This window comes from Podarcis vaucheri, assembly GCF_965113315.1.
Source record: "Podarcis vaucheri genome assembly, chromosome: 4".
Lineage (NCBI taxonomy): Eukaryota > Metazoa > Chordata > Lepidosauria > Squamata > Lacertidae > Podarcis > Podarcis vaucheri.
The window spans coordinates 1,942,140-1,960,930 of record NC_138762.1 but is presented as its reverse complement, the minus strand read 5'-3'; the positions used below and the strand labels follow the sequence as shown (position 1 = coordinate 1,960,930).

Genomic DNA, 18,791 nt, shown 5'->3' with positions numbered 1-18,791 from the left:
GAGCTCGGAGGAAATCCACCATTTCCTGATCGCACTAACCTGGAAGTCATGAAAAACTAAAACCCAAAGTACAAGATTGGCTCCACTATTATCAAATAATGGAGGTTTTCAAACAAGACAGGAAAATTGGCTTTCAGATGGAAAAATCAAAACTTGAGACAGAATTGTTAGAACCCAATACTAAGAATTTGTCAAGAATGTATAACTTGCTGTTGAAATGGAATACACAAGACGAAACAGTTAAATCAGTTATGATTAAGTGGGCACAGGACATTGGTCATAATATTATGTCTGCTGACTGGGAAAGGTTGTGGAACACTGGTATTAAATTTACGGCATGTAGTGCTTTAAAGGAAAATGTGATGAAAATGGTCTATAGGTGGTACATGACCCCAGTTAAGCTAGCAAAAATTTACCATTTGCCTGATAACAAATGTTGGAAATGTAAGGAAACTGAAGGTACTTTTTATCATCTTTGGTGGACATGCCCGAAGATTAAGGCTTTCTGGGAGATGATATATAATGAAATGAAAAAGGTATTTAAATATACCTTTCTTAAGAAACCAGAGGCCTTTCTCTTGGGCATTGTCGGCCAATTGGTGCCAAAAAAGGATAGAACCTTTTTCATGTATGCAACAACAGCAGCAAGAATACTGATCGCAAAGTATTGGAAGACACAAGATTTACCCACCTTGGAAGAATGGCAGATGAAAGTGATTGACTATATGACATTGGCGGAAATGACAAGCAGAATTCGTGACCAGGGAAAGGAGACTGCGGAAGAAGATTGGAAGAAATTTAAGATTTATCTTAAGAACTATTATAAACTTGATGAAGTTTAGAATGTCGAGATTTTACAGAGAGAAAGGGTTGCAGTAATATAAGATCAGATTAAGAAAGGACTATGATGAATTAGGACGGGAAAAAACATTTATAAGTTGCTATAAAAATTTGGACATGAGGATGCAGAAAGGGGAGGTATGGGGAAGTCCGAGGAAAGAAGTCTATGAAAGGACATTTTGAAATTATATTTGTTTGTTTGTCTGTCTTTCTTTTATGTTTGTTTGTTATAAAAACTCTTGTAAAACTAATAAAATTTTTATAAAAAAAATAAATAAAAAGGCTTCTTTGCAGGTCGGAGGGGGCGCAAATGGTGCCCGCCGAGTCACCAAGTCCACAGGCTTCCACGCCTGTGGTTTCTGAGGGTCCCCGCGGCGCCGCGGCGGCAGGACCCCTCTTCCACCAAGCCGATTCCCTCCGGAGCTCGGAGGAAATCCACCATTTCCTGATCGCACTAACCTGGAAGTCTAGGCTCTGTCAATTCTTGCTTTATTTTATCTACAGAAAGGGGAGACAGACTTCCTTTTAGCACCTCCCCCGATCGTGCCAAATTCAGAAAAAAAGGATTTTTAGTTCCAATTTCCGTACTACTCATGTGTTGTTACTTTTAGAGTCCAAATGTTCAAAGAAAGAAGTCAGCGCTCTCCGGCCATAGCATGTGGCTTCACTCCGTAGAAGAAGCAGTCTACTCTCAGCACCACGCCAGTCTCCGTCCCCTGTTCTGAAGCCTTTAAAAAGGCTTCTTCGTGGGTCGGGGAGGGCGCAAATGGTGCCCGCCGAGTCACCAAGTCCACAGGCTTCAGCGCCCGTGGTTTCTGAGGGTCCCCGCGTCGCCGCCGTGGCAAGACCCGTCTTCTACAGAGCCGATTCCCTCCAGAGCTCGGAGGGAATCCGCCATTAGCCTTTCGCGCTAACCCGGAAGTCGATATTTTACTGTATTTTTGGTTTCTATGGAAGCCGCCAAGAGTGGCTGGGGAGGCCCAGCCAGATGGGCGGGGTATAAATAATAAATAATAAATACATTTGTATTGGCCATGATTAACTTAATTTTTATGAATTCTAAGCTCAACAAACTTAGTTTGCATTCCACTGTATGTTCTTATCTGTCAAATGGGAATAACAGGGACTTCCTTTGAAGGACTGTGCTAGATTATTCATTGCTAACCATCAGGCAGCATTTCTGGGCTTCTCAGAGGTGCCTAATACATTGCCCTGCTATGCTCCTGATGAGCTTTGCAAGTTGCAGTGCCATTAAGAAAGGCCATGCTAAACCGCCATGACAAGTGCTGCTAGAGAAAGCAGCGATGGAAGTGGGTGTCCTTTGCGGAGTCTAAAGGATTCACCCAGCACACGCTTGAGCTCATGGGGAAAGAACACATGCCCCCCCGACCGTGGCTGAATTCATTCCCAACAACCCAAAGGACAGGCTGTCCCCCAGACGGCACCCAGCAGACAACTGAGCAGATCTCCCACTGAAGATTCATCCTTCCTACCAACCTTGGGGCGTGTAGTCGTGTAAAAGTGTCAGCGGTCTCTTAACAGAAATCTAAGCTCAAGGAACCTACGGCACCCGAGGTTATTTAGTGCAAGGAGCAGAAGTGATTTGCAGGTGATTTAAGTTTCTGGTATTGATGCACCCATAATTCCTTAGCAAAAGCAAATCAAAACATTAGTGGAGTAACTGGTGCATTGCAAGGCAGAAAAGACCCTCAACGAGAAATGCTGGAGGGTATGTGATCCTGGCTGCTGAAGATGGCTGGAAGGTCGTTTGTCCCGTCAGCTGGATGAGCTGATCTGCAGAGCCAAGAGGGGCTCTCTGGGCCGTCTATAACTGAGGATCTGGGCTTGAGTTCCCCAACTGAAGCAGTAGATAAGCCAGAGCAGTTGCTCTTTTGCTCAGCCTGTTAGATACGTCAGCAGTCGGTCTACTAGCATTTAGGAAAAGATGCTGCGATTACTGAGACCCAGCATAGGTTTCTCCAAAATAAGTCCGCCAGACCAATCTGATTTCTTTCTTTCTTTTTTCTCTTTTTAGACGGAGGTATAAACTTGGTGGATCTGATAATTATGGGAGATATGAACGGTGTGGTCTCCACTAACATGGACAAGGCACAAAGACTGACAGTTACCAAGGAAGGGAGACTTCCTAAGACTTTTTTTGAAATGATGGAAAATATGGACTTAATAGACATATGGAGAACAAGAAACCCTCTTGAGAGAGAGGGAACCTTTTTCTCCCAAGCAATGATGACCTGGACCAGAATTGACCAAATTTGGATTACTAGTGGGATGGCTCCAAAGATTAAAAAGGTAGAAATCTGCCCAAAAACCTGCTCCGACCATAACGCTGTGAAGATGTAAATGAAATTTACAACAACTGGTCAATTTAGATGGAGAATGAATGACACCCTCTTTCGAGATAACGAGATCCTCATGAAGGCCCAAAAAACTTTAAAGGACTATTTTGAAATAAACTTAAGGGCCGATGTCGAGAAAAGAGTGATCTGGGACGCAAGCAAAGCTGTGATGCGAGGTTTTCTGATTCAACAAAACTCAATAAAGAGGAAGAAACAGAATGAGAAGAAGGAAAAGATTTTGGAAAAGATAAAGGAAGGAGAGAAAAAATTAAGAGTAAAACCAAAGTCCCAGGAGATATTAAGAGAGATTAAGTTATATCAAGTACAATATATGGAATTGATGAACCAACAGATTGAATGGAAGATAAAGCAAATGAAACAAAAGACATTTGAATCGGCAGATAAATGTGGTAAACTTCTGGCATGGCAACTGAAGAAAAGGCAGAAATTAAATACAGTCACAAGTCTAGAAGTGGATGGAAAGAATATATCTAAACCTAATGAAATTAGAAATTGCTTTTTAAGTTATTTTAAAAAACTCTATACTCAAGGACCGCAAAATGAAGAAGATATAGACAAATTCCTCGACAAATATGGATTACAAAAAATCTCTCATCAGAGTAAGTTGGATCTGAATCAGAGAATATCAGAACAAGAGATAGAGGCTGCCATTCAGAAAATGCAATTGAGCAAATCTCCAGGACCAGATGGACTGACTTCTAGATATTACAAATCTTTGAAGGAGTGGTTGATTCAACCGTTAAAAGAAGTCTGTAATGATATCTTAGAGGGAAAAAAGGCACCTGAATCGTGGAAAGAAGCGTATATCTCACTCATACCAAAGACAGAGACTGAAAAGACTCAACTTAAGAACTACCGCCCAATATCATTACTTAATGTGGATTACAAAATTTTTGCAGACATTTTGGCAAAAAGATTTAAAAGAGTGTTGATGGAGAAGATTCATAAGGACCAAGTAGGCTTTCTCCCAAAAAGACATCTATCAGACAATGTAAGGAATATAATAGATATTTTGGAAAAATTAGAAGTGAATATAAATACTAAAGCAGTACTGATTTTTGTGGACGCGGAGAAAGCCTTTGACAATATTTCTTGGAGTTTTATGATAAAGAATCTTCAGGGGATGGGGGTAGGCCAAGGTTTTGAGAACGGCTTGGGTGCAATATACTCTGAACAAAAAGCTAAGCTGATTGTAAACAATGTAATAACTGAGGAACTCAAGATAGAAAAAGGAACACGGCAGGGGTGCCCAATTTCCCCATTGCTTTTTATTTCCGTTCTGGAGGTATTGCTGAATATGATTAGAAATGACCAGCAGGTTAAAGGTGTACAGGTCGGAGCTAAACATTACAAGCTAAGAGCATTTGCAGATGACCTAGTATTGACTTTGCAAGAGCCAAACACTAGTACGAAAAAGGTGTTAGAAATAATCCAACAGTTTGGCCAGGTAGCTGGATTTAAGTTGAATAAACAAAAAACTAAAGTTCTAGGAAAAAATTTAACAGATATGGAGAAGGAGAAATTTCAAGAGGAGACAGGGTTGACGGTGGTCAAGAAGGTGAAATATCTAGGGGTTTATCTGACAACTAAAAATTTGAATTTGTATAAGGATAATTACGAAAAATGCTGGTCAGAAATCAAAAAAGATCTAGAAATATGGTCAAATTTGAAATTGTCAATGTTAGGCCGAATTGCAGTGATTAAGATGAACGTATTGCCTAGAATGTTATTCTTGTTTCAGACCTTGCAGATTCTTGACAAGATGGAATGTTTTAAGAGGTGGCAGAAAGATATCTCGAAGTTTGTCTGGCAGGGCAAAAAACCCAGAATCAAATTTAAAATATTGACAGACACTAAAGAAAGAGGGGGCTTTGCCCTGCCGGACCTAAAACTGTACTATGAGGCAGCAGCGTTTTGCTGGCTGAAAGAGTGGATGCTCCTCGAAAACACAGACATTTTGGATCTGGAAGGCTTTAATAATGCATTTGGTTGGCACGCATATTTATGGTATGACAAAATTAAGCTGCATAGCGCCTTTAAAAATCATATTGTTAGAAAAACATTGTATAATGTTTGGATAAGGTATAAAGATCTGTTGGAAAACAAAACCCCTAGATGGGTGTCTCCAGTGGAAGCTAAAGCAGTGAAGAAACTCAATATGGAGGTCGGATGGCCAAAGTATTGGGAAATCTTGGAACAGGAGGGAGACAAATTGAGATTGCAAAGTTATGAGAAAATGAAACATAAAGTACAAAATTGGCTTCAATATCATCAAATAATGGAGTTTTTCAAACAGGATAGGAAAATTGGCTTTCAGGTGGAAAAATCAAAATTAGAGACTGAATTGTTAGAACCCAATACTAAGAACTTATCAAGAATGTATAACTTGCTGCTGAAATGGAATACACAAGATGAAACAGTTAAATCGGCTATGATTAAATGGGCACAGGACATTGGTCATAACATTATGTCTGCTGACTGGGAATGGTTATGGAACACTGGTATCAAATTTACGGCATGTAATGCCTTAAAGGAAAACATTATGAAAATGGTTTACAGGTGGTACATGACCCCAGTCAAGCTGGCAAAAATTTATCATTTGCCTGATAATAAGTGTTGGAAATGTAAAGAGACTGAAGGTACCTTTTATCACCTTTGGTGGACGTGCCCGAAGATTAAGGCCTTCTGGGAAATGATTTATAATGAAATGAAAAAGGTACTTAAATGTACTTTCTTGAAAAAACCAGAGGCCTTTCTCTTGGGCATTGCCGGCCATTTGGTGTCAAAAAGGGATAGAACTTTTTTTATGTATGCTACAACAGCAGCAAGAATACTCATCGCAAAGTATTGGAAGACACAAGATCTACCCACTCTGGAAGAATGGCAGATGAAGGTGATGGACTATATGACATTGGCTGAGATGACAGGCAGAATCCGTGACCAGGGAAAAGAGACGGCGGAAGAAGAATGGAGAAAATTTAAAAGCTATCTTAAGGACCATTATAAACTTGATGAATGTTAGAATGTTGTGGTTTTCAGGAATAAAGGGATACAGTGATATAAGGTCAGAATATAGAAAAGACTAAGATGACAGAGGGTGGAAAGGAACAATTGGGAGTTGCTATAAAATCTGGGACATTGGGATGCAGAAAGGGGGGGTATGGGGGAGTCCCGGAAAAGAGGTTTATGAAAAAAATGTTATGAAATTATACGTGTTTGTATGTCTTTTTAAGTGTTTGTTTGTTCTTAAAATTTTTTGTAAAACCAATAAAAATTTTATAAAAAAAAAAATAAACTTGGTGGATCAGGGGAATGCTGTGGACATAGTGTATCTTGAATTCAGTGAGGCTTTTGACAAAATCCCCCATGATATTCAAGCGAGGAAGCTGTTAAATGGAGGTTGAACAAGGTAACTATTTGGTGGATTGGTAGCTGGTTGACTGACCGAACCCAAAGAGGACTCCTTAATGGTTCCTCATCAACCTGGGGAGAAGTGCTAAGTGATGTGCGCAGTGTGCTGTCCTGGGTCTGTTGTTGTTTGACATCTTTATAAAGGACTTGGATGAAGGAATTGAGGGGGTGCTCATCCAATTTGCAATTGACACCAAACTGGGAATGGTAGCTAAAGCTGCAGAAGACACAATCAGAATTCAAAATGACCTTAACAGTCAACCAAAAACTCTTTGGGATTAGAGGATTAGAGGAATAGCGGAATAGACTTTTCGTTGGAGACTGAATGATAATTTACTAGATGATCAAGAAATATATGAAAAAGCACAAAAGACTTGAAAAGACTATTTTATGCATAATTGGAATGGAGAAATAAAAATGAATGTAATGTGGGGGAGACCTGGCTTACTAGCAGTACATGTGAAAAGGATCTAGGGGTCTTGATGGACCACAAGCTCAACATGAGTCCACAGTGTGATGCAGCAGCAAAAAAAGGGAATGCTGTTCTAGTCTGGTCCACAGAAGTCTAGTGTCCAGATCCAGGGAAGTCATAGTCCTGCTCTCTTCTGCCTTGGTCAGACCACACCTGGAACACTGTGTCCACTTCTGGGCACCACAGTTTAAGAAGGATGTGGACAAGCTGGAAGGTGTGCAGAGGAGGGAGACCAGGGTGATCAAGGGTCTGGAAGTCAAGCCGTATGAGGAGTGGTTGAAGGAGCTGGGTATGTTAAGCCTGGAGAAGAGGAGACGGAGAGGAGATATGAGAGCCATCTTCAAATATCTCAAGGGTTGTCCCATGGAGGAAGGAGCATGCTTGTTTTCTCCTGCTCTGGAGGGCAGGACTCGAACCCATGGCTTCAAGATGCAAGAAAGGAGATTCCGGCTGATCATTCGGAAAAGCTCTCTGACAGTAAGAACAGTTCAGCAGTGCAACAGACTTTGACAAGCGGAGGTGGACTCTCCTTCCTTGGAGGTTTTTAAACAGAGTTTGGATAGCCAACTTCCAGGGATGCTTCAGCTGAGATTCCTGCGTTGCAGGGGGCTGGACTAGATGACCCCTGGAGTCCCTTACAGGTCTACGATTAAGTTTCTGGATCTCTTGGCTCCTGCAAAGCCAACCTGCTCTGCTAGTAACTGGGCACGTGCGACTCAGTCCAAGGACGGCTGTCGTAACTTGTGTGTTGCGCAAACACTGTGGGCTGCATGGCGTTGGCACCAGGCTGGGGAGTGGGCAGAAACAGTCGATTGGGCAGCGGTCCCTCTTAATGGATGCCACGTGGCTGTTGCATCAAAGTGCCGGCTGCCCTGACATACCTCTCCATCTGGTGGAAATAGGGACATCCTATTCCAGAAGAGAATATAATTCATGCCCTGCCCATCTGAGTGGGTTGCCGCAGCCACTCTCGGCAGCTTCCAACATATACAAAAACACAATAAAACATTCAAAAACTTCCCTTTCCAGGGCTGCCTTCAGATGTCTTCTAAAGGTCGTATAGTTACTTGTTTCCTTGGCTCGGGGGTTGCATAACTCCATACCCTCCACCATTTCCCCGATGAAAACAGGGATATCCTAAGGGAAAGTGGGACATTCCGGGATCAAATCAGAAACTGGGGAAGAGGGACGCTTGGAGGGCCTGCCTTGAATGTCATGCTTAGAACCAGGAGTAGCCTCTCGTTTATCGATCCTCGTTGTGTCCTAGTATTCTGCGAAGGAGTTTGGGATAGGGGTCTTCTTGTCCCATTGAATCCCCACAAAGACCCTGGGAGGAGGCCAGGCCAAACCAGAGGCGAGCTTTTGGGCAGGGGTTCGAGCGCAAGTCTCCTTGGCCCTTTATCCTGCACCCGACGACAGCTGCCTCTCCTTCAACACTCCCCAAGTCCATGGCACATATTGGGCTGCTTCTGTTTTCAATGTGCATTTCGTGTTTTTACGTTGTGATTTTACCCTGTGAACCGCCTGAGACCTGCGTGTATAGGGTGGCCTACCAATTTGGATGATGATGATGATGATGATGATGATACAGTCCTATCACAGCACCTTGTAGCTGCCTCTTCTCTCCACTCAGAGCTCCCCTTGCTTTCTTCACAGGGCTGGAACAGGAGCTGCTCAGGCATCCCTTTCTGAAAGGCTGTGGTGCACGGTCCCTGCTCCGGGGTCCTGATCCCGCATCCCCTTCTCTTCACCACCCATGGGCTCTCCCCTGTTACGGTAAAATCTGAGTGCAGGGTTACTCTGCCACCCAGCTCGTCGGACTAAGTCCGTGGGTCCCTGCGGAAGAAAAATGAGCTCAGCCGGAGACAGGAGCAAACTGCAGAAGACCGAAGTTTATTGCGCAACAGGTTCAAGGCGAGATTGAACAGCAAGAAAGGGGTGACTTGAACTTTTGAAACTTCCCTCCATGTCCCAGAATACAGTGCAAAATACATCCCAGTTACATCACGAATACATTAGGAAGAGGTTGGGTTACACCGGATTAACATATGGAGGAGGGAGGGGGGAATATGCAGAGCTGGAGATATGCGCAGATAAGCACATCCTGAGAAGACAATGGTCCATGATGCATAGTCTGTCACCTGGCATTGCCCGGAGGAAGGGCTTGGCAGAGCGATTTGACAGGATCAGGGTCTTGACACCTTGCTTGAGGGATTATGGAGGACAGGGGAGGTGTCATGGTGTCCTAGAGAAATTGAGCAAGTTGGCACATTGGTTTTCTATGAATTTTATAGATTTTAGTCCCTTTTGACATTGACAATTGGAAATAAATGGACATCCCCCCCTCCTGGCTTGCTGCATGAGCTCCATATGCAGGGATGACCTTGCAGATCTGCCCAGCCTCCTGCTTAGTCAGGCCTGGCTCCCCTGATAGCTCCGGCTGCAAGAGGCCGACCTGTTGCTCAGGAGGAGGTGAAAATGACTCTGCTGCAGATCACCCAAGCAGCAGCGATTCTGATACAGCAAAAATATACTTTCGCCAAGCGAGCACTGGAATAAAAGGAGCATAACTCAGTCTGCAGGAGCATCGCTGGTTGTTGGCAAGACTCATTTGACAACAGAGAGAAACTGAACCTTTCATGTCCTCAGGCCAGTGGAACTCTCTGCCACTGGAGATTCAGGGGGCACCTTCCATGCAAAGCTGTAGTTGCCTGCTGAAAACATTTCTATTCCTCCCGGACTGTGCAGGCAATTAAGAACGCATCCTTTTGCAAATGGTTAATCGATGTCTGTTCACTTTTTCAAAGGTTAAACAGATATTATGTCTTTACTGATGTAAATCTCTTGGATATAGTTTTGTATGACACAGTGGTGTACAAATATTTTTATAAATGAATATGAAATGTTTTTATAAATACCTGTGAATGAAGGAAATAAAGAAATGAGGAGAGCTGGGCTCCCGTTCCTCCCACTGGCCAACCAGATGTCCAACGGAAGCCCCCCCTCCCCCAGCCCCCTCCCGTGCTTTGCTCTCCCCTCCCCCAGTCACAGGCACTCAGTGGCTCAGAGCATCCCCTCCCCCAGTCACAGGCACTCAGTGGCTCAGAGCATATCCCCTCAACTGTGCCAGAACAAACGGCACATCTCGTATTTCCCTGTGTGAGCATGGCAGTCATTTGGGGGGGCCCCTGCTCTCAGGCGATGTCGGAATGCAATCTCCCCTCAAAAAAAGAACATTGGGGGGGGGCAGGGACCTTGTGTGGGTCAGGTGATTCACGCAGGAGTGCGGCCCCAGAAGATGGGGTCCTGCTTTCCCCGCATGTGGCATTTGACAGTGTGCCATGGGCTGGCTTAAAGGAGCCTGGTAGCCACTGTGCCCAAGGTCCACGGAAAGGTCGTCTTCTTCCGCTGTGAATGTCATATCTTATTCTGAAATATTCTTTTGAGTTTGGGGTGGGTGGCTTAGCCTGTATGATGCTGGAGCGAGTCCCTTCTCATTCCTGGACCCAGCGAGGGTTGAAATCCTTTGCTGAAGGAGCCAGGCAGCTTTCTGGGCCAGCGCATGGCCTGAGGGCGCAAGGAAGGCGCTTGCTCTGCGCCTGAGGACACCTGGCTGGCAGTCAGAAGGACAAAAGCCACAGGGGGAGCGGCTGCTTCCAAGTCTGGGACTGGGGGAGAACCTCGCCTCTGCTTCGTCTGGGAGACAGGGATTTCCATCAAGTTAATCATATTAATCATGGCCAATAAAAATGGGATTTAAGGGCAACAAGTAACAGCGCAGTTCTCGGCGTGCCTAGCTAGATGGGTGTCTTCTTGAATTTGATGGGTCTTACTCACAGGTAACTCCCATCACAGAGAAATAGATACCTCTGGCAGGGCTTTAGGGAGAGTTCCTGGGAAATTTGAAACTGCCCTGTCCGATTGGACCAAGCTCCATTTAGCCCAGTGCTCTGTCACTGATGGTGGTCAGCCAGGGCATGAGGGTGATGGGTTTTGTCCCCACCCTCAGCAAGGATGGGGAAACCCAAATCTTCTAAGGCTCTGTACTCAGTGTAGAGTGAAAGCACATGATTTCCCCCAAAGAATGCTGGGAAGTGTAGTTTACCCCCTCAAAGAGCCACAATTTTGAAATAAATATGAATACTAATGTGGAGAAGAGAGTAATCTGGGACGCAAGTAAAGCTGTTATGAGAGGGTTCCTGATACAACAGAATGCTATAAAGAAGAGAAGTCAAAATGAGAAGAAAGATAAAATCTTGGAGAAAATAAAAGAAAGTGAGAAGAAATTGAGAGCAAAACCAAAGTCCCAGGAGATTTTGAGAGAAATAAAACTATATCAAGTACAATACATGGAAATAATGAATCAGGAAATAGAATGGAAAATTAAACAAATGAGACAAAAAACATTTGAATCAGCTAATAAATGTGAGAAACTGCTGGCCTGGCAAATGAAAAAAAGACAAAAATTAAATACTATTACAAATTTAGAAGTGAAAGGAAATAATATACATAACCCATTTGAGATCCAAAATTGTTTTCAGAAGTATTTTAAACAATTATATACGCAAGGGCTACAGAAAGAAATAGACCAATTTCTGAAGACAAACGGATTACAAAAAATCTCTCAAGAAAGCAAGTTAATGCTGAACTACAAAATATCTGAACAGGAGGTAGAAGATGCCATCCAAAACATGCAATTGGGCAAATCTCCGGGACCGGATGGACTGACTTCCAGATATTACAAGGCTTTGAAAGAATGGTTATTACAACCTTTGAAAGAAGTCTGCAATGAAATCTTAGAGGGGGAAAAGGCACCAGAATCGTGGAAAGAAGCTTATATTACACTCATACCGAAAACAGAGACTGAAAATACTCAGCTTAAGAACTACCGCCCTATATCGTTACTTAATGTGGATTACAAAATTTTTGCCAACATTTTGGCCAAGAGACTGAAAAAAGTACTGATGGAAGAGATTCATAAAGACCAAGTGGGCTTTCTCCCAGGAAGACACTTGTCTGATAATTTGAGGAATATAATAGATATTTTGGAAAAACTAGAAGTGAATATAAACACTAAAGCAGTTTTGATATTTGTGGACGCGGAGAAAGCTTTTGACAACATCTCTTGGAGTTTTATGAAGAAGAATCTACATGGGATGGGGGTAGGCCAAGGTTTTGAAAATGGTATGGGCGCAATATACTCTGAGCAAAAGACTAAACTAATTGTAAATAATGTGGTTACGGAAGAATTTAAAATAGAAAAAGGGACACGACAGGGGTGCCCAATCTCCCCACTGCTTTTTATATTGGTCCTGGAGGTCCTGCTAAACATGATTAGAAGGGACCGGTTGGTCAAAGGTATACAGGTCGGAGCTAAGCAATATAAACTGAGAGCATTTGCAGATGACTTAGTATTGACGTTGCAGGAGCCAGAATCTAGTACAAAAAGGGTTTTAGAATTAATTCAGGAATTTGGTCAAGTGGCAGGTTTCAAACTGAATAAGTTAAAAACCAAGGTTTTAGAGAAAAATTTAACACCGATCGAAAAAGATAGGTTTCAGAAGGAGACAGGATTGAATGTGGTAAAGAAAGTGAAATACTTGGGGATTAATATGACAGCTAAAAATGTGAACCTATTTAAAGATAACTATGAAAAATGCTGGGCTGAAGTGAAAAAAGATCTAGAAATTTGGTCAAATTTGAAGCTTTCATTGTTGGGCCGAATTGCTGCGATAAAGATGAATGTATTGCCGAGAATGTTGTTTTTATTTCAGACATTGCAAATTGTGGACAAGATGGACTGTTTTAAGAAGTGGCAGAGAGATATTTCTAGATTTGTCTGGCAGGGCAAGAAGCCCAGAATAAAATTTAAGATATTGACAGATGTAAAGGAAAGGGGGGGATTTGCCCTGCCAGACCTTAAACTCTATTATGAATCAGCAACTTTTTGCTGGTTGAAAGAATGGCTACTTCTTGAAAACACAGACATTTTGGATTTAGAAGGTTTTAACAATGTATTCGGATGGCATGCATATTTATGGTATGACAAGGGTAAAGCCCATAAAGCATTTAAAAATCATACTGTCAGGAAAGCTTTGTTTAACGTTTGGATAAGATATAAAGATTTGTTGGAAAATAGAACCCCAAGGTGGCTGTCACCAATGGAAGCAAAAGCTTTGAAAAGGCTCAATATGAAGGCCAAATGGCCGACATATTGTGAGATTTTGGAGCAAGAAGGAGATAAATTGAAATTGCAGAGTTTTGAAAAACTAAAGGATAAAGTGAGAGACTGGCTCCATTATTATCAGATAATGGAGGTATACAATTTGGATAAGAAAATTGGCTTCCAGGTGGAAAAGTCAAAATTAGAAACAGAATTGTTAGAACCCAAAACTAAGAATTTGTCAAGAATGTATAACTTGCTGTTGAAATGGAATACTCAGGATGAAACGATGAAATCTGCTATGATTAAATGGGCACAAGATGTTGGACATAATATTATGTTTGCTGACTGGGAACAGTTATGGACCACAGGTATGAAGTTCACGGCATGTAATGCCTTAAGAGAGAATATTATGAAAATGGTATACAGGTGGTACATGACCCCAGTCAAGCTTGCAAAAATCTATCATTTGCCCGGTAATAAATGCTGGAAATGTAAGGAAACTGAAGGTACATTCTTTCACCTTTGGTGGACGTGCCCTAGGATTAAGGCTTTCTGGGAAATGATATATAATGAATTGAAAAAGGTATTTAAATATACCTTCCTGAAGAAACCAGAGGCCTTTCTCCTGGGCATTGTCGGCCAATTGGTGCAAAAGAAAGACAGAACTTTTTTAATGTATGCTACAACAGCAGCAAGAATACTAATCGCTAAGTATTGGAAGACACAAGATCTACCTACTCTGGAAGAATGGCAGATGAAGGTGATGGACTATATGGAACTGGCTGAGATGACTGGCAGAATCCGAGACCAGGGAGAAGAGTCTGTGAAAGAAGACTGGAATAAATTTAAAGACTACTTAAAGAAATATTGTAAAATTAATGAATGTTAGAAAGATGTTGGATAGAAATTAAGTGGTTTCCAGCTGTAATGCTTTACGAGATATGAAAAAAAGGATTATAAATGGGTAAAAGTTTTATGGTAAGGATTTGCTGAACTAACAAACTGAACTGGAATACAAAGAAGGGAAGTATGAGGAGGTTGGAGGAAATAAGGGTATGGAAGTTATGTTATTGAAAATTAATGTGTGTTTTTAACTGCTTATTATTTTGTATGATTTTTCATTTTTTCTTACATTCAAAATTTTTTCTCAATAAATATCTTATAAAAAAACAACAACAAAGAGCCACAATATTTAACAAACTGCAGCTCCCGTGATTCAGCTGGAAGCTCAATCTTTGTCTTCAGTGCTAGAGATGGGACAAAGTTCTCTCCTGCACCTGAAGGCAGCAAGCCAGCTTGGGGGTGGCAGGCTGTGTTTGTCCTACGATGCCTCACCCCTGTGTCCTCCAGCCCAGCATCTGCCCCTGAAGCAGCCACCTCACTCCCAATGACAGGGGTGGCCCTGGGCAATCCTGGCCACATGCCCTGATCTGTGCCAGGGCCCAAGAAAGCATTGCAAACAGAGATGCAATCGCTTGTATCTAGAGGATAATTGAGTCCATTGGGGATAATTAAGTGCACTTTCAGATGATGATGATTATTTCACCATTTATCAATTGGAATGTAGGACAGGACTCTGTCCCAGGGAGCTCACATTCAGGTTTGACAGCGTGGGGAGAGAACAGCAGAGGGAGAGTTGGAAGCGGCAGGGGTAGGAAGACAGGGAGGTTAAACAAGGGCAGGGATTGGGAGCCCACTGCCTGCCAACGGTCAGTGGGGATGGGAAGCAGAGTCAGACCACATTCAGAAGACCTCAGGTTCCCCATCTCTGAGCAAGAGCTTCGTTCACAATATGGGCTTTGAAGCAGAACAGGTGTACAAAAGGGGGAAGGAGTGAGGAAAGAATTGAGGACTTCTAATGTAACCCAAAGTCGTACAGCCAGAAAAGTTGAGGTCCCAGGCAGGTGTTTCTCAGGAGAAATATAATTCTGCGTCCCTTGAAATGTCACCTGAATCAGTCTGGGCAAATACACACATGGGATTCAGAAGCATCGCTGCCTCTGATGGTGGAGGGAGAGCAGAGCCAGCCGGACTAGGAGCCATTAGAGCTTCTCCTCCATGAATGGGTCTAGTCCGTCTTTCAGGCCGCCCAGGTTGACATCTGACATCTTTCCACAGGGTGGGAGCCACTGCCAACAAGGCCCTTTGCCTGGTACCCCGTAGCTGAATCACCGGAGGAGGAGGACCTCAGTGTCCAGGCTGAGCGATGGGGTTGGAGACGCTCCTTTGGGGCTGCCTTCAGATGTCTTCTATTATTATTTTTTATAAAAATTTTATTGGTTTTTCACAGTTTTTATGGACACAAACATTACACAATACAAACAAACACATAAACAAACATGTATAATTTCGAATCCTTTTTTCTTAAACCTTACTTCGCCGACTTCCCCATACCTCCCCTTTCTGCAGCCCAATTTCCAAATTTGCTTCAGCAAATCCTACCCCTTGGTTTTATCAAATTTTCCCTTATTCTTTTCTTTTACTTAATCTTTTACAGCTGTAATCCCCATTTTTTCCAAAACCTCAACATTTTAGCATTCCTTAATTTTACAATGTTTCTTAAGATAAATTTTAAATTTCTTCCAATCTTCATCCACCGTCTCTTTCCCCTGGTCCCGGATTCTGCCAGTCATTTCAGCCAGTTCCATGTAGTCCATCACCTTCATCTGCCATTCTTCCAGAGTGGGTAGATCTTGTGTCTTCCAATACTTTGCGATGAGTATTCTTGTTGCTGTTGTAGCATACATAAAAAAAGTTCTGTCTTTCTTTAGCACCAACTGGCCGACAATGCCCAAGAGAAAGGCCTCTGGTTTCTTAGGGAAAGTACATTTAAGTACCTTTTTCATTTCATTATATATCATTTCCCAGAAAGCCTTAATCTTCGGGCACGTCCACCAAAGGTGATAAAAAGTACCTTCAGTTTCTTTGCATTTCCAACACTTATTATCAGGCAAATGGTAGATTTTTGCTAGCAAGACTGGGGTCATGTACCACCTATAGATCATTTTCATAATATTTTCCGTTAAAGCATTACATGCCGTAAATTTTATACCGGTGGTCCACAACTGTTCCCAGTCGGCAAACATAATGTTATGACCAATGTTCTGTGCCCACTTAATAATAGCTGCCTTCAGATGTCTTCTAAAGCCTTTTTACTTGCTTGTCTCCTTGGCACAGGCGTGGCATTACTCCATACCCTCCAGGATTTCTCAGAGGAAAATAGGCATTTCTTAAGGAAAAGCAGGACATTCTTAGATCAAATCAGAAAGCAGGACAGCTTCTGTAAACCCAGGAGGAGGAGCTTTGGCGCAGGGTATAAAAGGCTCCAGCCCTGGAAGAAGCTCCAGCTCAGCCCAGAAGGTTTTCTCCAGCAGCCGAGAGAAGCTCCCAGCCCACAGCCAGCCTTGGGTGGGGATTCCCTTGGTGAGTAAGTCCAGGGGTGGTTGCCTCTCTAGGCAGGGTGGGTAGGAGCTCCTCTTTCCACCTGGATAATAACCAGCCATGCCTCTCCCTTCCTCCTTCCTTCCTTCCTTCCTTCCTTCCTTCCTTCCTTCCTTCCTTTGTTCCTTCTCTACAGCCTGCTGGTGGTCTCCCCCTGGACCCAGAGATACTTCGGTGGCATAGGGAACCCTCTCCAGCCCTCTTTGCGCAAGGGCAAGGAGGCTTTTTCCGAGATGCATGAACTGCTCTGCGACAAGCTCCACATGGACCCCGTCAACTTCAGGGTGAGGCTGCTCCCCCACCCCAAAGAGCTGCCTGGGGGGGGGGGACTGGGGAGTGCCATGTGTGTGTGTGTGTCACTCTGGGTGGCTTACAGGACATAAAACATGGTAAGACATTAGACATTTCCTGATACCAGGTTGCATTCAGATTTCAGTTAGTTTTTCATTGCCTTGACATCTGGTGGGAGGGCATTCCACAGGGTGGGGGCTACAACCGAGAAGGAACTCTGCCTGCTTCTCTGTAACCTCACCTCTCACAGTGAGGGAACCACAAAAAGGGTCGCCTTCAAAGGTAGCCCCACATAGAGTGCATTGCAGTAGTCCAAGCGGGAGATAGCCAGAGCATGCACCACTCTGGTGAGACAAGCTGAGGGCAGGTGGGGTCTCATCCTGTGGACCAGATGGAGCTGGGAGACAGCTGCCCTGGACACAGATTTGACCTGTGCCTCCATGGACAGCTGTGAGTCCAAAATGACTCCCAGGCTGCGCACCTGGTCCTTCAGTGGCACAGTTACCCCATTCAGGACCAGGGAGTCCCCCCCCCCAACCCGCCTGCCCCCAGTCCACCCTAAACAGTGCTTCTATCTTGTCAGGATTCAGCCTCAATGTGTTGAATCTGCTGTGGGATCTGTTGTGGGGAGAGGGTGTCCCAGACATGGGCCCCCTGGCAGAAGGAGTCACCCTCTCCTTTCTCTTCCAGTTCCTGGGCAACATCCTCATCATCATCCAGCTACCCCCCCCCCCTTTGGACAGGAATTCACCCCTGCGTACCACCATGCCTTCCACAAGCTTTCCAGGGTGGTGACTCATGCGCTGGCCTGCCGGTCCCACTGAGACACCCCCCCAGGGAGAAGCGGCCTCCTCCTGCTGGTCTCCCCTTCCAGCCCCCATGTGACGCTTGACCCTCTAATAAATCCTCCCTCTGCAATCTGACCTGGCTTCCTGTGTCTCCTTCTCCGGGACGGAGGGAGGGGACAGGCCTGGGGGTGGGGGGTTAGTTGGGGGGCGTGGAAAGGGGGGGAGTTCTGTCACTGAAGAGGAACTATTGAGCACCAGTGGGGGGGGGGTTCATGGCTCTGTGGCACTTTGCCCCCCTCCCTGAAGCTTGAGTGCTTTCAGAGCCAGAGACCCCTGCTGTGTCCCCAAATCCTTTATCCCCAAAATTCCTGGCAACGTTTCCCCCCCCCCCCCACAGATGCTCCCAGGGCCCCATTGGTTTCATTGGCTGTCTACCCACCCATTTCTTGTTATTTGCCCCTGTTCTGTTGCCCTCTCTGTTCTTCCTTCTGTGGAGAAAGTGGGGGGAGAGACCCAGAGGGGGATGCGGTCCCTTCCCCTGCTCTGGATTCCATCCCCCAGAATAAGGGGTGGGGGTACCAACAGGGGCCACCCAGAAAGACACCCAAGGGCCACTCCCCCCCCAGCAATGCCCCTCCCTGTCTCTTTCCAGGTGGGTGTCGGGGACGGAGCTGCTTCTTAATCGGCAGGGAGAGGGGACAATTCATTTCGTTTTATCCATTTATTTCTTCATTAAATTTGTGGTTTCACAGGATGAAATAACGATATAAAAACACAAAACGCATAATCAAATAAAAACAAATACAACCCAATAAACACCCCCGCCAACATATTTCACACCCATAATAGCATCAAAGGAGTTTACCACCTTCATTGGACTGTCAAACAAAGCGATCCAAAATAAAACGCATTGTGCGCAGCGAACCCGGCAAGTCGCCCTTTGGGGGTCCCAGGCGGAGGTCTATGGGGGAAAAGGGGCAGGTTTCCCCTAATCTTCCGAGGGT

The 18,791-nt window shown here is 44.1% G+C and overlaps 1 protein-coding gene across 2 annotated transcripts in view; it reads left to right on the top strand.

Moving 5' to 3' along the window:
• Positions 1–18,791, top strand: part of LOC309530590 (hemoglobin subunit beta-like) — a 75,585-nt gene that overhangs the window by 27,153 nt on the left and 29,641 nt on the right. The window contains exons 2-3 of one of the 2 annotated variants that reach the window (XM_082219662.1): positions 16,845–16,992; positions 17,690–17,868. In XM_082219662.1, the coding sequence (XP_082075788.1) occupies positions 16,845–16,992; positions 17,690–17,794 (253 nt within the window). In that variant the 3' untranslated portion in view covers positions 17,795–17,868. Of the gene's footprint in view, positions 1–16,844; positions 16,993–17,689; positions 17,869–18,791 lie in introns of those variants that run through there. The other variant, XM_082219663.1, reaches the window with a different exon arrangement.